The sequence below is a fragment of the Leuresthes tenuis genome, unplaced genomic scaffold (genome assembly GCF_036924035.1).
Source record: "Leuresthes tenuis unplaced genomic scaffold, fLeuTen1.0.hap1 SCAF_22, whole genome shotgun sequence".
In the NCBI taxonomy this organism is placed as follows: domain Eukaryota; kingdom Metazoa; phylum Chordata; class Actinopteri; order Atheriniformes; family Atherinopsidae; genus Leuresthes; species Leuresthes tenuis.
In genome coordinates, this window is record NW_027325376.1 from 15,535,257 (window position 1) to 15,560,203 (window position 24,947).

At 41.1% G+C, this 24,947-nt stretch overlaps 2 protein-coding genes across 2 annotated transcripts in view; both read left to right on the forward strand.

The window, feature by feature from the left end:
* Positions 1-24,947, forward strand: part of LOC140281848 (E3 ubiquitin-protein ligase TRIM39-like) — a 104,614-nt gene that overhangs the window by 45,266 nt on the left and 34,401 nt on the right. The gene's annotated exons all lie outside the window — the stretch shown is intronic.
* Positions 5,543-24,947, forward strand: part of pcp4l1 (Purkinje cell protein 4 like 1) — a 28,629-nt gene continuing 9,224 nt past the window's right edge. The window contains exons 1-2 of the mRNA XM_072376352.1: positions 5,543-5,853; positions 23,703-23,757. Coding sequence (XP_072232453.1) covers positions 5,845-5,853; positions 23,703-23,757 — 64 coding nt within the window. The 5' untranslated portion in view covers positions 5,543-5,844. The remainder of the gene's footprint in view (positions 5,854-23,702; positions 23,758-24,947) is intronic.

The following is a 24,947-nucleotide window of genomic DNA, read 5'->3' on the forward strand; positions in this document are numbered from 1 at the left end:
AAAAGAAGCTTCATTTTTCATGTGAATCCTAAGAAGGTTTTTATGTGCAATTCACAGCTCGACTCAAGCTGCTGCTTGTTTCTCGGAGGGGAAAACAACAGCTTGCAGAGGACAGAGCCCTCCTGTGGGAAAAAATGAGTTGTAGGAAGGAGGGGTCATAGAAATTCATTTGAATGCATTAAAATAAATATTGCTGCCTTTAAGATCTGGATATTGTGTTGCCCTAAATTATGATTTCTTTTTTTTTTGACTCGCGTAGTAAATTGACAGATGTTTCAAATCTCTGATATTTAATCTCTTTCATTTCTCTAAACATTTTGCCAGTCAGACTCGTTTAACAAATCCACAAGGAAGTAAGTCTTGTAACATCTTCTACACCTAAGGTTAAAAGTGGGGCGTTGATGCCCTTGAACCGTTTAGTTTAGTGCATCGGACTTTCGTAAAATTTCGAAGTCTATCACAACTATTTCGATATTTACAGACATCAAGTAGTGATCATTTCCTATTTTTTTGCCACTTCAGTTTGGGATCTAATAACATCTGATGTAACAGCACCATCCAGTGGAGACACCGATAACATGCCTGAGAAGAGTTGAAATTTGATTCCAAAGGTCGGGAGATTCAGTCTGGTTTTTTTTATTATTATATTATCCTTGTGTGATTTTGCTTACCTTCTCTCCATCAGTTCGCATCTGACTCTAAGCAGGCACCAAACAAAGAGAGATCTGAAAGCAACAGACCCCTTAGGGTTATTTTTGTACCATACGATTCTTTTTTTTTCTAGTTACGCCTATTTTTGTCTCATTTTAATTGTTTGGTGTCCCTTTTTTCTCTCTAATTGGTCATTTTATGCCTTTTTCTATTTGTCTTTTTTTGTCTCGTTCATTTTTTAAACCAGGCTTTTCTATGTTTCAGTGTGGTAAGCTTTTGTCTGATTTGGGCAACTTTGCATGCGCTCGTGGCCATTTTCTGGTTGCTTTGCATCTCCTTGTGGTCAGTTGGTTATGCATCTGCACTGAGACACAACATCCTGTGTGTTGCTATAATAGTTTTGCTCTCCGTTCATCTTGTTTTAATCATTCTAACTCTCTTTGTTGTCATTTTGTGTCTTTTATGCTGCTCTACTTTGGCCATTTCCTTGCCTTTTATGTCTCGACTTGTCTTATTTCTCTTTGCAGTCCTAATGTGTCTCTTCATATTTGTTTCTGTCATAAGTAAGTAATTAATTTCTCATATTTTGGTTACATTGCATCACTTTGTAACCATTCAAGTTGTAAAGTTGGCGAAGACAAACAATCTGTATTTAGCTCATTCATTCAAACCTTTATTTAACACAGTATTAAGGTAATTATTTTGAGGGTTAGGGTTAGACTTTTCACTGACAAACTTCATTGTTTTAAGAAAATAGAAACTCATCTAGAATCCGAGGCCAGCAACATTAAAAAAAAAGTAAGAAGAACGGTACGTTTACTATTTTCTTCACAGATCTGGACTGTAGGCAGGCCAGTCAAACACACTCATGCTGTGTATGTGAAGCCACATTTGTGTAAGTTGAGTTTAACAAGATCCTGGATTTTCCCTAGCCCTAATAACCAGGAGCCTCTTGGGAAGAGATATAAGAGCACTGATGATAGCATAATGTCTCTCCAAAATGACAGTACACATCTCTGCGCCACCATAACATCACAGACTCCGACTGTCCATCTGAGACGAGCTCGTCTCCAGAGAACTCAGTAGCATTTCAGTGCAGTGTTAATGTATGGCTTACCTCTGGTGTAATTCAGTTTCAGGTTACATTGCCGGATGCAGTGACAGACTGTGTTGAGTGACTATCAGTTTCAAAGATACTCTCAGGCTTATGTGGCTATATATATACAGAGATTTAACCAGACTCCCAGAATATTTTCACAATATTATGCTCTGGGTGATTGCAGCTCGGCCTGTCAGAGGTTTGGTGGTCCACTTTGTCAAAGTGCCTTTTCAATTGATTCAAACTCACATTGCCTCAGATGCGTAGACTCCATCCATTTTCTATACCAGCTTAATCTGTCAGTCGGGTTGCGGGGGGCCTGGAGCCTATCCCAGTAGTCATCGGGCGAGAGGCGGCGTACACCCTGGACAGGTCACCAGTCCATCACAGGGCTCCAGAGAGACAATTTTAGAGACACCAATTAACCTAACATGCTTCCGGGATTACCCAGAGAGATCCCACACATACACATGCAAACTCCGCGGAACTCCAGCTGGGAGTTGCACTTGGAACCCTCTCGCTGTGATGCAACCACCTCACCACCGTGCAGCCCTGGTCTCAGACCATTTCTTAAGGGTCATATTATCGGTTAACCAAGAATATGTATTTTATCCCTAGAGTATTTCTTCTGTTGCCTTAGGATGAGTTTATGTGGAAAGTCTTGGAAGGAAATAGTACATAATTTTGTAAAAAAAAAAAAAAAGTGCATGCAAACCAAAAACAATGTGGTGAAAAAAAAGATTTCCTTGGTACAAGGGTGGAGCCATAAGATGAGCTGTATTGGCCATGGCCCCCAGCCACTGGCAAGACCCCACGCAACCAGTCGTGAAATCCTTCGGAGGACTACTACTATTAGAGTTTTGTTAGACACTCCTATCCAATCAATTGATGAATCACATTTTTTTTTATCTTTCATACAAACTGAATGCATCACAAGTTGGTTTCCAGAGTGTAAAAGCAAAGAACAGTAGAAACAGAGGAACCATGGAAAACAATACTTCCCAACCCTCCAGAACTACCTCACCCCATCTCAGCTCATAGGCCCAAAAATCTCAACAGAAGATGATACATTTTTATTTATTTATTCTTTTTTTTTTTTTTTTTAAGGGAGGAGCTGAGTCTCAGTGTCATAAAATTGTTCAACTACTAAAATAAAATGAAATAAAATGCAATGACAATATACTGCATTTACAGGTGACATTAGAAATAAAATAAACAGATAAACTACATGTGAAATAATGACATGAAAACAGATCGCTTTGGGTTTTGTTCCATGCTCTGTTGTAGTTATTCTTAGTGCCATGGTTCAGTCTCTGTTCTGTTTTGGTCTAGTTCTGGTATTTTTTTTTAGCTTTATTCTTTTTGTAGTTTGTACTTCATGAATGTTCTGTTAAGCCTCTTGTTAGTTTCAGTCCTTGATTTAGTTTGGTTAGGTTACTCTAATCTTGGCCCCTAGATATCCTCAGTGTTCTTGTCCATTGGTCTCAGTTCACATGTCTCCTGTTAATTACTCACCTGTTGTCACTCTACCCATCAACCCTAAAGTATTTATAGCTCTCCCGTCTTCTCGGCCATTTAGCGGTGTGTCATTGTCTCTTCCCTCATGGTTTACCTGTCCTGCTGCTTCATTGTGCTTCCTTTTTTTTCCAGTTGTGGATGTCCAGTTGTACAGTGTCGGTAGTATGATTAACAAAGACTTTTTGGTTCTACATTTAGTTTGCTTTTAGTGAGTCTGCGTTTGGGTCCATCTACCACTTTTATTATCAATCACAACAAGACATTCTCATAACTTTTAATTGCAATTTAGAAAGCTTAATATGTAAGAAATGCTCCTGATCTTAAGAGATCAGTCGAGGGTCACATAGACATGGTTCAATGGTGTAATTGTCGGGAGGGCTAGCAGTAGGAGGCTGATTTATTTAGCCTTTGCTCCGGATATGTAGATTGGTCATAAGGTCAGTGACCAGCTGAGATATAGACTGTGCTTACGTAAGGAAAAACTTTTTGATAGATGAACTTCACCTCTGCAATTAGAGAGGCTAACGTTAGCAGTTTCCTCATTGATTTCTTTGGAATATGTCAGCGGAATTACCATGACAAAACCGCACGTATAATACAAGGGGGATGAAAGTTAAAAGAGGCTCGTCTGCTTGATAGTCCTGTTTGTGTGTCTTTCCAAAATCCAATATTTCATATTGAAGTAAATTCTGGAAGGAAAAAAAACAGAAAGCAGAGGTTCTCATAGGTATGAAAGGACTTCCGGTTGACTCACATACGAACTCTTAGGGTATGACCAAATAGATCCGAACTGAATTAATTGACCCCGATGTGTATAAGTGGCAGCTATTATAACAGGCATTCAAATCCTCCAAATGTTAAGGAAAGGTGCTTCCTTTATTGCTTCCTTTGCTCTCCTTTAGCATAGGATACAGAGGACAATTCTCAACAAAAGAACGATCATATCGCCATAATACTTTGATGCAGCAAGTCTCATAGAGACGCTCAATCATTTACGCCCAGTTGTACTACTTATGGTTTTTGTAGACGAATATGAGGAAAAGAGGGTGAGAGTAAGCAGTCTTTGAAAATGCTATCGTCCACTTTTGTACATTCTTTCCTCTTTTAATTCTGAACCTTGATAAAACAATATTCTATGCTATTTCTAATATATGAGATAACCTTCGTGTAGGGATGGAATTACCTCCTTTCTTTCATATCCTACACGAAAGGAGATCTTTAAGGAAGCGTTTACTGGAAGAAGTATCTGCTGCTCAGATAATTCTGGATCATTTTTATACAGTTAAGAAGGTTCCTAAGCAAAATATCCTATTCTAACTGATCCTAAGTGTGGTCCAATTGTAACTGCAGCATCATCGTTTCCTAGCTCCTTAAGGATTCTTCATTGCCACCTTTCCTTAACCCCATGACGTTGTCCATTGAGGTCAAGGAAAGAGCTTTGGAAAAGATGACGGGTCATTTTTTTTGGACAGTTCCACCGGAGCCTGACATTTGTGGAAACAAAGGCATTGCATTGTGCACTCTACTCTCAACACTGCATCAATACAAAAAAAGGTCTTTCTGTGTGCATGTTCCCTCCGTGTAAGTGTGGGTTCTCTGTGTATACTTTAGCTGCCTCAGTACAAAAGCATGTCAGGTTAATGGGTGACTCTAAATTGGCCCCAGGAGTGAGCTTGCATGGTTGTTTGTCTTGTTGTCTCTATGTGGCCCTGTGGTGGACTGGCGACCTATCCAGGGTGGACCCTGCCTCTCGCCCGGTGACAGCTGGGCTAAGCTCCAGCCCCCCACCCCACCCCACCCCCGCGACCTGACAGTTGGATTAAGCGGGTATAGAAAATGGATGGATGGAGTAAATGGGCGCCACTTTGTGGCCTTGCTTAAAATTGCATGAGAACCAAACAGTCGGGTAGTATAAATAAGAATGACCAAAAGGTTAAATACCCCCCTCACCCAGATTTATTTTTGGCACCACTTCTGGTGTTGTAGTTGGAAGTTTTGTAAAGGGTGGGGTGGGGGAGTTTATCCAGAAAGGTGAACCTTGACATTTCATTAGTGAAACTGAGGTGAAACAACCTATTGTAGGAGTTGTTCCTTCTACTGTTTCATGCGTAAATATCAATATGAGGCATTAAGGCATAAACCTATTTGGTGAAAGGCAGAGCTAAACGCTCCAGGTTGCCTGATAGCCTTTATCCCTGTACCAACGCAGTAGTCTGCTCTCTGGTGACTGGCTGAGACTGAGTGGGCGAGACTGACAGACAGAGAGAGGGAGAGAGACGGAGAGAGAGAGCGCGCTCCTGTTGCCCATAAACCGCACCGTTACAGGCACTCCATCCTCCTCCTCTCATCTGTACCGGAGAGCTCAGCACGTCCCTCTGCAAGCCCGCAGCTTCCCTCTGTCACGGAGCACCGGCATCCATCGTCTCTCGCCGTTTCACGCGTGTGACCGCAGTTTGTGAAACAAACGCGCAACGCTCGTTCGGCTGCGGCTCTAACGGTCTGAAGGACTGAGCGCGGAGAGAAGACTGAAGTCCACTTCTGCTGCACAACTCCAACCCTCCGCACACGCTTCCAACATGAGTGAGGTGAGTGTTTGAGAAAAAGAAAAGAAAAAAAGAAATCAGCCTTCAGATTTGGTATGCAGGACGAATTAGTTTTCAACAGCAGAACAACAAGAGCGGCTCCGTGAGTTATCTTTGCGAGCTCCACTACGGCGCTCCTCTCTACCCTGAGCGGCAATTTTCTCCCCCATCATACGCGATTAAACGCCGTGCCGACATCTGCACCTGCGTGGATTTGACCGTGTCACTTCACTCCAGCGAGCATGCTCGGCCAAATCAAGCCTGTTAGTGGTGGGTTTCCCTCCGCCCGGCCACCAAAGCCCGCAACCTGAAGGTGCGGCTGAAGAACAAAATGTTTTAGCGCAGCGCTTCTGACTCCTGCTTGGCTCTCGTCCCGGACCTGACAAGAAGCACCGCAATGAGAGGAGCAGCAGCAGCAGCAGCAGCAGCAGTGACACCAGCTCACAGCGCCAGTGGGCACTGTGGACATCTGGTGGAGCATGAGGGCTCTCCCAAAGCCGGGTATTAGGAGGCTTGTGGGAGCTCTCTTAGATCCACATTCTGGCATTTAGATTCAACTCATGAAACATTAACTGTCCTAAATAGCAAACATCTACCCTATTCCTTATTTACTACAGCTAGGCTGCATTTTGTGTCAGGTAGTATGGACATTTTTTGACTATTTAACCTCATCTCTGTTGCAAAATGTAGTTAATTCACAAAAGTCTTGTAGCATGAGTCTAATTTCAGGCGGCACCGCAGCACAAATCCTTCCCAGACTTTGTATTTTTACTGTATGCACTCCTTTATCCTTGCATAATAAAGTACTTAGTGAGGCATGAATCACTGCAGGCATCCGAAGTATGGCTCCTTTTTGTTATGCAATATGTGCCCCTACAGTTGGCTTTACGTTGCCCTGATCTGTTATACTGTTCCGCTGCTACGCAAAGCCTGACAGCGAGGAGTGGAACAATGACTTTAAACACTCGTCCAGGTTGAATCTGACGTCCAGTGGCATGTTCAGGCGCTTTGTCGGAGCTTCATTTCCTCGGGGGACTTGATCCTCTGGCTTTAACCTGCACGCTGACTTGAAAGGAGGAAATAAAGAGCTCCTGGTTGTATTACTGTAACAAGACCCCTTTGGCTTTCACCTCCTTTGAAAAATGAAATGAAATCTGATCACATATTCATCTTAGGTGGAGTGATTGTGAGTTCGCTTTCCACAGGCAGGGTAATGGAAATGATAATCAGGCAGATTAAAGAGATAGCCGTGTTATGTAACCTGCTAACTCAGACAGTGTAGTGTGTCATGTCAGGAGGTGCAGAAATGAATCGATCAATTCCCCTTTGATAAAAATAGCGTCCCCACGGAGTGATCATTTCCTCCCTTCTGTCACAGAAGTCCAGCCTTGTTGTCCACGTACTCTTCTTCCTTCTGTATGATCCCAACTGTTCACTTTTTCAGCCCTGTGCAGATGGGATATTTCACAGCCTTTTGATATGTAGCAGATGATGCCATAACTGTGCAAGGGAAGGGGGGGGGTTTGGAAATGTAAACACAGGATGATAGATGGAGCATCTGCTGGTGACCTCTGCAGATCCCTCAAGACATCTCTCTGTTTTGGAAGAATGTTTCCTGCATGTGTGCCGAGCCCTGAGCTCCAGTCACGCTGGGCTGTGCTTGGCTACCCAGGTCTGCCTGTGAAACCATTCAGAAAAAGCAGCAAACTTGCTTGTGAGATTCTTTTTTCGGGCGACACAACCCAGAAAAATTGGACTCTCTCAATCGAGATGTTAAAGTCTTACTCGAAGTCTGCTTCCTTAAAGTCAGGAAGAAGAAATGAATCTGTGTTCTCGGTTCGTGTTATGAGCCACTCAGCTAAACGCGAAAATCACCGAAATTAGATTTTAAAATCATAAGAAAAAGAGGAGTACTAGTTGGAAAGGGGATGGGGGTTGGCTGAGCAAATATTCATCTCTTTGGACATTTTAGGGTCAAACACAACACAGCTGTCAGAGTCAATTATCATTTTCTATAACAGACGGATCCGTTTAATCGTAGTCTGACTCACCGGATCTCAACCAGGGCTTGACCTAAATATGACTTGAATATTCAAATATTTAGTTAGACGTTAGTTTAGTCAGTAGGAATTCCATTCTCAGTCGTGGGTTTTAGATATCAGCGTGTGCCCCTGACACCCGTCCATTTTTGGAGACTTAAAATCCGACAACTTTTGGACAAACATTCGGCAGCAACGCATCAACCCTCGCGAGTCATCGATGGGATCAGCATGTGTCTAGATCACCCCAAAGATGTATGCTCACCTGGATTTATCACAACTGTTAAGAAGGGCCGTTGTATCTTTGATAATTGATGAGATCAACGTTGACATCGTTCACCGGCTGCTGGTTGATGTTAGGAGCAAGTTTTCACGAAGATTATGGTCCTGCAGTAAATCAGCGGTTCTTCCAGTAAATGGCTGTAAAGGTGTATTACCAATAAGTTTACAACATTTGGGGTGGGGTAACTCTTTTTTTGTTTACCCATTGGTTCCTCCAAAATAGGTTTTCCCTTTAGACCACCTCACTGGACTGCCCAACCCAACTGTAATAGGTTTTAAGAAACATAATGAAGCCTTCTGTTAAGATGTTGTAGTCTTACCATTCTCCAGCGCTGTCTGCCTATAGTAAACTAGTATTTCCTAACCAAAGCGAGCCCAAGCCTGAATGACGATCCCTTATTAACCCCCAACCCCTCACCCTAAGGGAAAAACATTGGTGCTACATGGAGTCCAACAAGAGACTGTAGTGATACTGAAAATTGATCTCTCCAAATGGCCAAAAATAATCCTCAATATTTCTATTTTCCAACATCTCTCATACATTTTCTGTTCTTTCGAGTGAAAACTTGCACTTAAAGCATGCAGAACCACCTCGATTAATCTTCAACTTATTATTGTTTCACGGCTGACATCAAAAGACCGACAGACAACACGAGGCTGTTTCTTACCAGCCTTTAATCTCTGGCAGCCTGCCTACGTCCAACACCATTTGGACAGATACAAGTTTAACCCGTGAACTCATGTATTAGACTGCAGACATGTTGAAATCCCTTGAGTGAGGCATTAAATGGAGCTTTTTTTTTTCTTCTTCTTCTATTCCAGTTTTAAACCTTTACCCTCTGACATTTACCCATAAAAGTCACTGAGCTTAAAAACAAAAATGGAAGCACCATGTGTGTGACGAAGCTGCACAATATAGAGACGTTTCAGTGTTTTTAACACTTTGTACCCAATTGAAAACAAGAAAAACATCTCCCGGTAGGTCATCTGGACTAGCATTTCCTCTTGTTTTAATTTGAGCAAGTAGATGAAGGCATGTGTCGTAACCCCGAAGTAGAGCCGTTGTGCGAGCCACATTCAGTTCCATGTAAGTAATGCTGATGAGCTTTCACACTGCACCTTCCTGCTGCTTTGACAGACTGTCTTCTCCAGCTGAAATCATGTCATCCACTGCCTCGTTTCCTTGTCTTTCTTTTCACGAGCCTCTATTCATTCCTGTGTCTCTCTTTATCCCTCCCCCCCTCTTTTTAAGGCTTGACTTTTTTCTCCTTAGCAACAGCAAGAGGACTCAAGGCAGGGTATTAATGCTCGCATGTGCACATCCGGGAGCTGACATCTGCGCAGCGTGAAGAAGTTAAAAGCAGAAGAGGGGGTTGGGTTGGAAGGGGGAGGAGGGGGGGTCGACACTTTGATTTTGTGGGAATATGAATGGAATATGCAGGGATGGAAATGTGTTTGGTCCCGTTATGTAATGCACGTTTGGCAGTGGCTCTACTTTTGACAGCTGTTCGTTGGATTTTCCTTTTAATCCCCTCTCGCTCTCAAAAGCCGTCCGACAGTAGGAAGGAAAAACAAGAAGTTATTTTTAATGCTTTAATAATATGGTTGGTAATCCATCAGTGGCTTCAAGTACAGCAGAGAGAGCGCACAATTGGTGTGAGGGAAAAGGTAGATTTCTCTGTATGCTCCTTAGTATCGCTTAGCAGGCTCCCCACCACTCAGGAAAAGCCACCCTATTTCTAGCAAGCTAGCAGGGGGTAATTATCAGGCTGTCATGTGGCTCAGAGGCCAATCTGAAACTAGTGAAGTAAATCTGAGAATGTGGCAAGTCCTTGTTTTTCTTTGTCAATCTGTCTCTCTCCATCTGTCAGCCCCTTTTCCTCCTTACCACTTTCACCCCCTCCGTATTTCCCTTCCCGCCTCCGCCTTCCCTCCAACTGAGCTTGTACAGCATCTGGCATGTCTGAAAATCACTGGCTTTTCCCTACTGCTTCATAGAGGCATAATCCTTTTATTTCTGCCTATAAATATATTTCTGCTGAGCTTTTAGAGGCTCTCTGCTGCCTCTTTTTCCTTTCCCCCTGTGACAACAGTTGCAGCACTAAGCCTTGTGTGTGCATTTGGCTTGAGAAATATACTGTATGCATGATTGCGAAGAAGACACCATGGAAAATTGAGCAGAAACAAACACAGGCGGAGAAAAGGGACTAGCAAAGGAAACCTTGGTATGTGCCATTAGTGCCAGGGTTGTAGCAGGTTGTTCCCAATCCCGTTTCTCCATCTTTTCCCATTTCCCTAAGCGCCGAGGAAGTATGAATATGTAAATTTCTGATGACGGCTAACATTATGGATCCATTACAAATTACTTTGAATAGATCAAACCTACTACTGAATTCTTCACGAGCAGTTCTTACTGTTTACCATGCCATTTAAACACTAACAACAATTTCTAGTGCCCTAACAAAAAAAAAGGAAACCTGTCATGTCGAATAGAGGATACAAATTCTAACTTTTCTTCACAGAATAAAAAAAGAAAAGAAATTACTTACCAAACAACCCAAAAACTAACTTATATTTAATTTACAATCACAAAAGTTTCTTTAAAGCAACACTCGAGAATTTTGTGAGCCTTAAAACTACTGTATGTGCTTCTGACTCATTTTGAAGTTCACCAATCTTTGTTATTCTGGGCCTGAAACTGCCTCAGGGCTTTTGATGGCATCTTTGTTGCCCCTTATACATGATCACAAATGACATGTTCTCCCTGTGTATGCGTGGATTCTCTCCGAGTACCACGGCTTCCTTCCACCGTCCAACAACATGCATGTTAGGTTAATTGATGACTTGGTAAATTGTCCCTAGGAGTGAGTGTGAGTGTGTGTGTGCTTGTTTGTCTCTGTGTGGCCCTGTGATGGACTGGCGACCTGTGCAGGGTGTATCACGTCCAATGACTGCTGGGATAGGCTCCTCCCCATTCATAACCCTGAGTTGGATTAAGCAGGTATAGAGAATCAATGGATGTAACATCTTATGACTGTGAGGAGATCCAGTGAGCAAAAATATAGCTATATTCTCTTGTGTTAATTTAAGCCAAACAAACTCCATTCCATTCAGCTCAGTGTATTGGATAATTTGAGTCAGATATCTCAAATTAAATCTATTTAAAACAGCCAGATACATAGAAAATTGGCCAGAGGATTCTCATTCTTGATTTATGTGAACTTTTCAAAGCTTTTAATAATACAAATAAAGAATTTTCTGATCTTAACACATAACATAGCAGTTTGATAACTTCGAATTAAAGAGCTGGCAACAATAGCCTCAGTTTTATGTTTTTTGGAAACTTTCCTCCTCCCTATAATGTTCCCCTGTAGCATCTGTTCACACTGGCAGTGGCGGACAGTACTTATATAAAAAAAACATGCACATTTTTTTTTTTTTTTTTAGCCCTGACCATGAATGCTTTCTAAACCAAGCCAAGTAATTTGGATTTCTAACCCTAATCAAGTGTTAATTTGTACAGACAACCAGAAAGTGGCAATGTTTCGTCCTCAAACGATGTGTTTACTTGTAGTCACGGCAACTAGAAAAATAGTATCCATGAAAGCGACTGTCGCATTGTAAAAACAATGATCGATGCTAGTTTTTTTCTAACCCTAACCAAATTATATTATTGTCTAAATCATGTAATGACAATAGCGTAACACTTATCTGCTCCTTTCAAACCCCTCACTCATGTGGAAAAGCTCATATAAGTCGTACTTGACCTCTTGAACATATGAACAATTGACCTATATGACTGTTTCATTTGGCGGGCTTTGCTTGCTGCTAAATAAGTATATTTTGCTGACTGCGCTAGCATAATAAAATACAGTAGTGTATGATATCAATGTTACATCTGCCAATGTTACTCACTAGCTGTCACGAAATGCAATCGATTGATTCATGGACTTAAATTCTTATATATTTATTTACTTCCAAAGTTACAAACATACTTTTTCAGTTTCAGTATCATTACACAGCACAAAACATGCCTACTTAAGTCGAGTACACCACTTTTAAGGACATACATGGTGTCGTGTCAAGGCATAGTAAGTTTCACTTTTTGTTCACTGACAAAATTGATGTCTTGTTGCTAAGAGGCTACTCCTGACTTCAGTTTAATCTCCATTACCAGCAACTTTGCATGTTAGCTCCAGTATATCGCAATCATTTTGGGTCACTATATAGTTCCAAAAGGAACAGTGCAATTAAACTTAATCTTAAAACGTTTAGCTAGCTAGGTCAAGGGATATGATTAATTAATAGACCAGTATTTAGTCACTTCACCACTTTTTGTTGGAACAAAAAAAAGAATTCACACCATTTTGTCTCAGCAGGCTGACAAAATAAAAGAAAAAAAGTGACTTGCATAGTAATTTTGAGGAGATTAAAATGCTCAGTCTTTTTTTGTTTGCTCTGATCGGAGATGTCTTTCTCCCGTTGGCCATGATAGCCTTTATTTAGCTTTTTTACTGCTCTGTCCATAAGCATGTTACATTTGTCTGATTTGTTTTTTTTTGTTTATTTTGAAAAGATAAATCTTAACAGCTGTTTAGCTAATCAATCGTCCAGCAATTCCTTTACTTTTGGAATTATATTTTAAGCTACCATCATAAAAATGCTAATAACGTGCTAATATTAGCAGCGTTGATGGGTTAGGGTTAGCTGTTAATTAAAGAGCATAAACTCCACCAACAAAAAAAAAGCTCTGTTATTCTGTTTGTTGCTTGTTAATTATTATCTGTTAAGTAGTAGCAAGTTCTCACATAACACCAGCCATTATCGCCATCTACCTCCAGGAATCACAGCTATTTCTGAATCCCTCGCTCATCGCACAGACCCCCACCCACCGACTTATATAAAGCCATTAACTAGCATTGGGCTATTTTTAGTGGGCAGGTACAGTGTGTTTCAGCATGAGATGAGATTGTTATGGCTGAAGAACAGAGGCCGAGGCGAGCTGGGCTGCAGAATTTAATGGGCGCCGCACTTAAAAATAAAAGCAGTCACGTAATCAGAGGAAATGTGATGTGATGGCAAAATGCACCAGACCCAAGCATTTTCTTATTTTTGAATATTACTGCTCATTTTTTGCCATTCTGTTATGTGAAAAAGTTCATGTGAAGCTACAGCCCATGGGTCCATTATTTGATCTCGAAAAAGCAGCAGTTGGACAGTAAGAGCAGGTTTGAGGAGATGCTCGGCATCACAGTACAGTATCGCACACTGCATCACCACACATCTGGCTACACAGTCAAGCACGGACTGTTAGATGAGTGTCCTCAGAGGAGGGATGGGTAGAGGGGGTGGAGGAGCCCAGTGAGGGGAATTGCAGTGCAGATGAGATGGAAACTACAACTGGGTGGGTGGAAAATGGAAGGGTAGGCTGCAGAAGAGGAGATGAAAAAGAGGAGGGCATGAGTCTGACTGGCCCTACAATCGAAGCATATGTGAATACTGTATGGTGGCTAAAAAAAAAACCATAAAAGAAAAGCCAAGTGGATAGCACATGTTATGTAAAGCTAAACTTTTCCTTTTGTCTTGCATAAAAAAGTTGCCTCCTACGTGTGATGCATCCTCCCTCTGGTACCAGTGGTAATGAATCCAGTGTGTCAACTTATTTTGACATGTAATTATTGCACCCCTCCTGGGCTAGTTACCACTTTTATGGCGCTCTTTTATCTTTTAGGCCTGTACAGCAGCAACGTTTTAATTTTCTCACTATTGCTTTCTCAAGCACGAAACAGAGTTACCTCATCCTCACCGTGGCACGTTAAGATCAGGATGGAGGGTTAAAAAGGGTTAAAAAAAAAAAATGATCGGAGCTGCAAAATTAAACTGCAGCATGAATCAGTTGAGAATAGTAATGGTGAAGGAAGGATTCTACAGACTCCAGGACATTAGTTCAAGATCCCTGCAGAGGCTAAACAGATTTATAGATGCGGCGAACAAGCCAAAGGAATGCAATTTGAGCTAATAGGAGAATTAATTTGTTGAACCATTATCCCATTAGCTGCTCAGGAATTTAAACCATGGCTTATAAAAATCAGATGATCAGTGAAATGTCCAATGTTACGCACACCGTGGTGAAAAAGGAACAAAACAGGCAAATAACTTTTGGAATGTCTCTGGGTATTAAAATAATTTTAATCATTTCCCGTTTTTTTTTTATGAGAAAAAGAAATGTGTTTATCGACTGATTTAGAAAACAATCAAACGAATCAGTAATGGCAATAACTGCTAATCACAGCCCGAAAGCAAATAAACACACATGAGCCACAGTCCTTAAGATGATGACCCAGATCCTCCCAGAAAGAACACAACTCTTCAGTTCTAGGTTTGGATTCTTCATGAGATGGAGACAGTGGGCAGCTTCTGATTTTAATCATGTCTGACAATTGCAGGCGGCTCTCCTGGACCTTATGTAAGTGATTTAATATTTCTTAAGTTTATTCCGCGAAGATTTGGCTTTGAAATCAGGGGCGAGTGGAAAAGGGGCCAGCTGGGAGGGGATAAAGTAATGTGACAGAAGTGAGGAAAACAGCTCGGAGAAGTGTATTCCCCAAAGGAAAACCTTGGTGTAAATGAAGTGCATCGCACTGTGTGAGAGGAGGAGTGAGCCGGTAGAGGGGGGGGGGGGGGGTGCATGCGTCTTTTGCTTCTGTATTTGTGTGTAGAGTACAGCCGTGTGGATGTGTGCTTCCATCTGGACTGTTCATGCCAGCTGACTTTTCTCTGAGGAGACGGTGTACATATTCCAATTTTTCTCACAGAGCCTGCCTATGAGTTTTTTTAACCACCCTCTTGCCACAATGCATGTCTCTTTCACCCTATCTTGCATCCCTCTCCCTCCATATGTGTCTTTCTCCCTCTCCATCACCTTCAGTGGCTCCCCAGGGCAGCCTGTTAAATGCTGCAATCTGTCTCTGTCTCCCATCCTCACCCTCCCTCCCCGCATCGTTTCTCTCCCTCCCTGTCTCCCAGCCTTTCTCCGAGGCTCGGCGCTCATGAATCACAACGCTAACTACTGCATGTAAAAGAGGGAAATCCCTGACTTGAAGCAGAAAGCGGAAGGAGGTGGGGGCGCTGATAAGGACACATCTCAAGGGGGTGTTAAAGCCAGCTATTCATTTGTAGTTTAGAGAGAGGGGTTGAAGAGGACAGAGGAAGAAGAATAAAGAGTGGGATAAAAGGATGGACAGATGACATGAAAATGACTATCTGAGCACATCGAGGGCGGATGTTAATTTTTAATTTGATTCCAGCCCATCCAGAGAGTTCATTCGTGGCACCGTTAGAAGGAGAAGCATCTTTGCTGAAGAGAAAAGTGCTGAAACCGACACAAATATGCTTGCTGCACTTCACGTTAATATAGTTACTTTCGTACAGGAAGCTCTTTACAGGAACATTAATCTTGTGTCGATCATAGAGCTGCCTCACAGGAACAAAAGGGGGGTTAAGTGCCCCATAAAGATAATGGTTAAAGTAGAGAGAAACAGAGCTTGAGGGTTCCACATAAGGTCTGTGACATGAACTGACAACATGTCTTGTACATACCCATAGCCCAGAGACATAGATTGGTGTTTTAACCCCTAAACATTCACTCCTTTCCTTTATTTTCTTTTTATTAGAAAAGACTGAAGCTTAGAGACTTTTTCCAAGTAAAAATCATTCATACTGTAGTACATGCCCTCTATGTGATTGGAAAGAAAATAAATGACTGTTTGGCTGCAGCCCATTTTATGCTTCTAGAAACCATGTGAAAATCTATTCTTAACACTCCTCTGCCAAAAGAGCTGTGAGTCTCTTCCACCACGTCACACAGTGGCACTTTGTGAGAAACACGCAGGCTTTGGAGAGACAATATTCTACACCAAACCATGATTTTTCCCAATCTCTAACCAATTTCAATTTAAATTTCTTTCTAAACAAAAAAAATTAAAGCCTAAAAAAGTGGTCTTAACTTGGGAGGCGACTCCCATGGGCTTGGTCTCATGAAACTGCATTATCAATGACGTGGCAAGTCACATGGTGCCTTTTTCATATGCATGTCAATTAAAACCATGTACGTTGCCATGAATTTTTAAATAGTTGAAGCCAATTTTTCCAAGGTAAAAGCCCCTTTTCAGACAAGAGATATGAAACACCAATGGTTCCACCAATCTGTGATAGTAACGACATTTAATCATTGAGATTTGGTCACTTTTTCGTTAATGTTCCTCACGCTTCATTCAGGCATGCTTGTGAATGTGACAGAAAGAGCCAAAAGTTCATTCGAGATGGGACAATACATAAAGTATAATGGTCTTTACACAGTCACAGTTTTCTCACAACAGTATGTCACATTACAATCGCTATAGCAATTTGTAGGGGTGGATTTGAGTTTACAAGTATGTTCGATGGCATGAAGCTGTGGGCTGTATGACAAAAGCATGCAATTTTCTCTAAGGGAGCTCATCGTGCATGAAAGTAAAGCCAATTCCACAGATGTTGCCTTTGAGTTACCTTGATAGGGATTGTATTTGATGATTACTGCAGCTATAAAAATCAGGATTTTATTAGAGCAGAGCGACAGGCTGAAAATGCTTTATGCCACATCGTCTTAACGGCCAATTTCTGACGCCCCTCGCAAACAGAAATCATGAGAACAGCTTTATTGGTAATTTGGTTGTATTATTATGCACTTAAACCTTACTGTTATTACAAACAGATGCATGAGAGATTAAATACCCCGCATTAGATTAAATCGCATTATCCAGATGTGTGAGCCCAGTTTTTTGATGCTCCGTTTCATACAATTTGGGTTGTACTACCATGTTTACACCTACCTTAAATGTCAGGTTTTGGTCTGTATGACACAATGATTTATTTTTTTCTCGTTTTATGTAAAAGTTCTTCGTGTTAGACCTCTGAAGTCTTAACAGCAGTCATGTAACAGTGTAGTGCAGAAGAACAATGTAGAAAAAAACGTGATGTTTCTTCCACCTGAGGACACTGCTGTGCCTCCACGGCAAACAAAACAAGATGGCAGTGGAATTTACACATGACACCAAGGCGTTCAACGTGCTGCCAGGTTCATGAAAAGCAGTGCTTGTCTGAAAGGGGCTCAAGTGTAAGGAAAAAAAAAAAACTCTCAGGGGTTGAACATGAATCGACAAGGCATTGCAGGGGAGTTATTACATCACCACCTCTCCAAACTCCAAGTCCAGACTTGTTCGCTTGTTGATGAGGCAGTGTGTTACTGCGTGGTTCAAAGTATTGTGCTTGCTGCTGAAGAGCTTGTAGAGTAATAAGGATATAGATCAAATAGCCACCAACTGACAGGAACAATAAGACCTCCGTCCTGCACCATCTCCACCAGCAGAGTCCTCCACACAAAAAGGATGCTAATCTCGCACACTCATTTGACGTGTACAGTAGGTTAGGTGAAGGGTTAAAACTCATAAAAGTCAAATGAATGTGAAAGTAAGGAACAAACACCCCCCGTCCCCAATTTAAAGTTCAATATTTGGTCAACCCCCCCTGCCATTGTCTTTTTTTCTTCCTTTCTTTCTTTGTGTGTGTGCGAGCGAGAGATTCTGTTACCTTCCAGCTACTTGCTTTGCTCCCATCACAATTACTGTCACCATTTCATGTCTGCTGTCACACTGAAACACGAGTCCTACTGTAATAAGCTGCTTATCCAGGCGACCTGTGGTTAGGACAAAGGTCCGCGCCCTGAGGGCGAGCATAATAGACACAGAAATAGAGGATTAGAAGATCTGTCTTATTTGGACATCTGTGGAAATCTGTGGAAATCAAAACTGAGTATTTAATTTGTAAGCTTCTAAGTCCACAACAGTGTGTCAGTAAACCAGGCCCATGTTGACCAAATTCAGAGCAGCCACGAAGAGAAAAACAAGGATTTTGGTGCCATCAAAAGTTTAACGGCCTTTGAAAGAACAAGATTAGATTGGTGTAAGTATACTGAATCTGTTTGAGAGACAGTCTTAGCATCATCTTTTAGGGAAGACCTAAGAGAATTAAGTTTGAGTCCTGCAGGAAACTTGATTTTACTTTGAGCCAAGTGGGTTTGACAAAAAATAAATCCCTAAATGTGGTTAGAATGTGAAATGCACGGTTAGGATGAGGGAAAACAACATGGTTTGATCTTAGATGCATGACTTTCTGTCACAAGAGCTATCAACAAATCAAGTTTTTTTTCTCCGTCATTGTATTTTGTGAAAGGCATTTTGAGCTTTGACGGACATCATTTAAGAAATCGTTGACAACTCTTGTGTAATTTAAGTATGAGACTGTGTTCCTTACTGCCACAAAAAAAGGTTTATTACTGTTTGATGTTGTTTAAGCACCATGGGACAGAAGCCTCCGACGTTGTTTCTAGAGCAGACCGGTTTTTACAATCAACTTTTGTGTGTAACTTTATTGACATGCATATTTCTGAAGCTATTACCGAGCTGTTGCAGCTCTGCGGTTTAGGACCCACGTTAAAAAATCTGATGACTTCTCATGTCATTAGTGTCAAATGAGTCAAGCTTTGGAGGTGAACCAGGAGGGATATTAAGATATTTACGAAATTATTCAGATTTTGAGAGGGAGCGACAGCTGTCTTTCTTTTTTTGCATTATGTGCGGAATCAAAATGTACTGTTTTACATAATCCATGAATAAACTGTGAGTTGTAACAGTTTAATTTGTTAGTAGTTAACAAACTCCGGAAGATGACTTCAGGTCACGTTAAGGTCCAGTCACAGTTAAGATCTGTCAAACTGGGCCTTGACTCATTCTCTGTGTTCAAGCATCTCTGAATGGTCCCCCCCCCCCCCCCCCCCCTGACCTCTAAGTCTTTCTTTGACTTACCTGACATTCAATCCCACCTTGCTGCAATGAGATGCCTCCTTACCCCTTTTTTCACCAGCCATTAGCATGTAACGGCGTTTGCCTGTCACCAGATACACACATATCAAGTAAACTGAATGAAAACTAAGCCCCTTTAAGCTGTTGGAGGAGGGGCGAAGAAGGGAATTCCAGGGCAGAAAAATAAGAAAACTGTTCTCTGACAGCCACTATTTTGCTTTAGCTGCCCTTATGCGGCTGGATATTAAAAGAAAAAAGAGAAAAAGCCCAAAAAGAATTGGCTGAATCACTTGAAACAAAGTTTAAACCCTTTAGTCACCCTTTCCTCTTTTGTTTCATTCATCTCCAGCATTTTTTCTCTCTGTGTTTTTTTCTTCTTCATCTCAGTTAGACTGTTACCTTTGATATTTGATTTTCATGCTCATCGTTGCCAAGGCTAAATTCAGTCCCTCTCCCTCCTTCAGCTTATCAAGCCCACTCAGGAGAGAGCATTTCCTTTCTGAGTAAAATGGCTGTTTTTAATGCCTCTCTCAGTGGAAGCATCTGCACTTCTCACTACGTGACGAGTGCTAATGTTGAACATACTGCCTCTCTTTTTGCAGTGTTTCCCCCCTCTTGCTGCAAACACACTCATATCTCTGCAGTCCTCTCTCTGTTGCCATGACGTTTCACTGCTATTACAGCAGTGCGGTAAGAGGGCTTTGATGCCTCTTGATCCTTCTCCCTCCAATGGGGCAGATTATTTTGACCAAAACATCTAATTCCAATGTTTTAGACTGGGAATGCGATTTAAATTGCAATTATTCTCCAGGATTTAAACCCCGCTGTGGAATTTTCCCATTTACATAATATAAACATTCCCCATTTATTAAGTTCTATCATCCGAAACATATCGTGTGGCTTCATAATGAGAATCTGGTGAAATAAGCAGTTGCTTGCCATTAAAGTCCACCCAGGGTCTTTTTCCCCTTGAACAACTTTCCCAGAGAAAAATAAACCTCAGATTAACCCACTCATGGTACTTTCTGTTTTTCTATCCAAAATCGGACCAATTTAGGACATGTTTACAAAAATATTACATCAAGCATATATTTTGATTATGAAAACAGTGATGTAATGTAACATGTTGGGATATCTTTTTTTTTTTTAAATCCTCTGGTTGCTACTAGGTTTTACAGTTAGATGTAATCTCAGATGCACAACAGATGCATGAAAGAGCGACATCTCAGGCTCTACAGGCCTCAGTACAATGACAGTACAATTAGAAAAAAGACTGAACAAGTATGGCCCGTTTAGAGGGGTTGCCAGGAGAAAGTCTCTTCTCTCTGAACAGAAGATGGCAGCTTCTTAGGTTTGCAAAGTTGCATCTGAACAAGACTTCAGTAACAAAGTCCTTTGGACAGATAAGACCAGGAAGTCAATGCTAAAATGCATAGTGCATCTATAACAATTCTTGCACAGAGAAGAATGAAACAATATCATCCTTTCAAACCTCCATCAACTGGTCTCCCCAGTCCCTACATGTTTTTGGACTGTTGGTGAAAGTAGAAGGGATGCTTCTCAGTGGTAAATATGGCCATAGCCCAACCTTTTTCAGACAGCTTGCTGTCATCAGATTAAAGGTGAACCAGTGTTTCATATGAAACAGGAAAATGTGTCACTTTCAACATTTTAGATATTTTCCAATTTTCTATTGTGAATAAAATGTTGGCTTTTGAAATCTGCAGTCATGACATTCTATTTACAATTTACACAGCATCTGAATGGTTTTCGATTGGAGTAATAAGAGGAAACAAGGGAAATACCATCAGAATGATGTGTCTGTTGGAAATTATACCTACACTTACTTCTATGGCTCTGAAAGGAATCTTTTTTAGAAAGTTGTGAAATATTTATGAAACATTGATGTCTCACCTGCAATAGACAGAGGTCAAAGTGCTCTAAGTTTGGACAAACAGGGAGGCATTATCATGGCGGGGCTAAGCTAAGAGCTTAGAGACGGAGGGCACAGAGGGAGGAATTCTTGCCATTTAAAACAACTCAAACCTCAAAGACTTTACAGTGGTCCCAGTGAACGCTTATCTGAGCCCTTAAGGGGCTGTGTCAAACTTGATGGATGGCTAACTGCTGAACATTCATTTTGCAATGATTTAAAAGACGGTGAGGCCCCTTTTCCAAGCTTTTCATAAATTTCTTTCTGATCTCATCGTTGGTATTTTGTCATTGAACTGGTGGAAACTTAAGTCAAAGCTGATCAGCAGTGGGAAACGTTGGACAGTAATGTAAATGCCATTATGCGGCAACACGGAAATTGCTCGGTTTAGAAAGCAGTGACAAAGTACACAACTTTCTGATGCAAAAAGGACATGGTAAAAAAAAAAAAAAAAAAAAAAAACTTATTGTAGTGTTTGCTTGAACTGCTATGCAATTGTTGAGGTTTGACTTGTCTTAGACGGCTCTTCAGTTGCCCCCTTATGAGTTGCTCTTAGCTTAGCTGCCCCTGTCCTCTCTGATTCTCCCAACTGAGAGCACTCTGACTGCTTTCTATAATATGAGTTTATGTGTTGTTTTTATGGGATTGTCTGCATACTATGTCTTTAAGGCATTTAAGGCATTATAGCTCATGTGATTTATCATATTACACATCTGGTTTGGATGTAAAACTCATTATTTTTTAGACAAGTTTCCTCTCTGTTTTTTTTTCCTCAAACATTTTTCTCCCCAAACACCAGTGCGCCTTTGCCTGTCATTTGAATTTCTTCTATCCCAACACTTTGTCTCTTTCCCTCTCACTCACCCTCTTTTCTGTCTTCCAACCACCAGATACATACTGTAGCCACTGACAGTCTTTGGAGATTAGCTTTTCTCTACTTTGAACGTTGGCCCCAGTTTGGCTGTTGACCCGATGGCCTTTTTCTCTTTTGCACGTGTGCACACATATTGTGCTTTTTGCACATTGTATGAACACAGAAAACTCCCTCAAAAAGAAATCAGCTCACACATGCACTCATGCACACAGTACAGAAACAGACACACACACAGACCATGGCATAAACTAAATTATTGGCAGGGCCGGAGCGACAAGCCTCTCTTCAACCCCCTCCATTCACGCTCTGCTGGAAAATTTGTTATGCATGGGCCATTTACTACGTGAAGTTTAGAGGGCAATAAGGACAGAGTTAAGCAGAGATATATGCATTCAGTACACAGTCACACTCTTTAACACATGTAGACTTCTATTTTTTTCCGTTTACCGTCAAAGGCCGCCTGTCTTTCTCTGACTGACCACATTACTCAGTGTCAGTTTACCTCATTCTCTGCCTGCTATGTCATGGACTTTAATGTTAGCAACAGTGGCGTGTGTAACGTGCAGAATCTGAAGAATGCTTTAAGCACGGGAAGAGGGAGTTTAAAGAAATGAGAGAAGCGAGGGAAGAGATGTGTGTCGAAAGTTTGACAGCTGATGCTGGGAACAAGGCAAGTGCGAAAGAAAGTGTGACAGCTTCAAAAACCTAGCTGAGAGTGGAACAGGGGTCTTTTTTCACCTGGAAAAGTAGTACATTACTGAAAACTTTTTTTTTTAGATGATGCCAGGACCTCAAAGATGAAATAGAAACCTGATTAGAAGGATCATGAAGAGGAATTGTGACAGAGGGCTGGAAAACTAACTGGATTTTTTTAGTTAGAACAACAGAGAGACACGAAGAGGTTAGCGGAGGTGTCCACTAATCTCGGATGGCAGCATTGCATAAGACAAATGTGGCATTTTACAAGGTGTAGAAGAACCTGCTTGAATAGCTCTGAGAGGACATTAAACAGTCCTCTGCTTCTCATCTCATTCTGCCAGGAAGTGTTTTTGAGCAGACTGAGTCAGTGAGGCTGTGCGTGCTGAGTGGCACAAAGCATTACACAAACAGATGTATTCACAATATGCGCAGAAGCTCCAGTATTATTTATAAAATCAGGACAGTTGGAGCGGAAAATTACAGCTGAAAGAACTTTAATTTGGCAATTGGAAATCAGCTTGAATGCTTTATTGTTTCCTAGAATAGAATTGTTTTACACAACACGTCATCAGACCTGTTCCCCCTGCAAGCTCTGTTGTAGAGCTACAAGTCTGTACTGGCCACCTGATTCAGCTCCATTCGATTGTGTTCGATTTATTAACAATTCGATTCCATCAAAAATGTGTCTCCTTCATGATGTCAGTCCTAGACATTTTTTTGTTTTTTTGATATTGCAACACTGTAATTTCTCTTTGGGATTAATAGAGTAACTGTCTCTTATATAAAGAACTGAAGTGTCTGGGTAATCTCCTTCAATACTGCGCATACTATATGTTACAAAGCAGCTAATAGCCAGGTTTCTATTGCCGTTTTTAAACGCACCTTCTGGTTAGAACTACTTCTTCTAATGGATTAAAACCCACTCAAGTTGTAGCCTACACCGCCACCTTCTGGTAGGCTGGAACCTCTCAGTTCTTATGTTTTGTCCTTGCATTGATGCAGACTCATTTCCATCTTCATTGAGATGCATCTTACAATGTAAACATTTCTGCTCCTTTTGTCTGTTGAGGGGGCTCCATACAGTGACTGTATATGGTATTTAAAGTCTTGTTCTTTTTTCTTCACAGCTGGCATCCACTAACTCTGCTAACAGCAGCCAGACGACTGCATCTGACAACAAAGGTATGATTTAACAACAACTTTTCGACTAATATTGTATGTTGTGTTTCTTCTCATTTGCATGTAATTGAAGCATTTATGAATCTGGACTTTTGCCGTTATATTTAAGTTTGTTAGCAGACATGAAGAACTTTTTTTTTGATAGTTTAATTTGAGATTCTGAGAGTTTTGTAGGCTATGTTTCCTGGAAATTCCTTTTCTCCCTGAGACAAGACCTAGAGACACACAAAAGTGGGATTGCAAAATTTTGGCTGGTAAAAAATAAAAAAAACTGCAAGAGGCTGGGAGAATGCAAAATCTACCAACCATGTGACTGATGGAGAAAGGTTAATTTCCAACTCCAATTAATGCTTTAAACAGTTAAATTTCTCATCACTCTGAATGTATGAACCTGTCAGGGAGATCTTAGAAATATTAAAGGTCGTGACAAAGTTGTAAAAATGTCTGAAAATGAATAACTTTTCCAAAACTCATGTGACAGTACAAGGAATGTTACATTCTGTTCAATAGAGCAATCAGTCTCCTGTTTTTCCATGACCTAAGCAACCAAGCCAAGGCAGTTTTTCTTCTTTTTGGCTTGAATCAGCAGAGTATCAGCCAGGAGAAGCTGGCTCTTGGCTTTGGTGCAACATTGCTCATCAATAAGCATCTCCAATTTTGGAGAACTTGCCATCTAGCAATGCAGCACTAGCAACCTCTTGCATTAGTCAGTAGAAAACAGTGGAAAATAATATAAATGTAAAGCCTCTGGGCCAACTAACTCTTTTTCTGACGTTTTTTTGTTTGTTTGTTGTGTAAAATATGTCGGAATAATAAAAGCTAAGACTTTCCCTTTATTTTATCTCTCTGTGCTTGTCTCTCACACATATCTCCCATCTCATCCTCCTATCTCGTCACCTCTGCTTTTTCTGTATGAATGCACATGAAATTAATTGTGCATGAGGGTTTCCAAGGCACGGGTTGGCTGCTGAAAATATCTGCAGTACCTTGCAACTGACAGAAATATTTATATGAGAACAGAATGTACAGTGAAGATGCAACTGTTCATGATACTTTGACTCATGTTTTTTTTCTGCCAGGTGCACACAGGTATTGCAGGTGAAGGTTTAAGTTTTTGCAGATTCACATACTGTTTCCATGCTGCCCAACATCCAGTTTATCGATTTACTGAGCTCAAAAATGTTCATACCTTT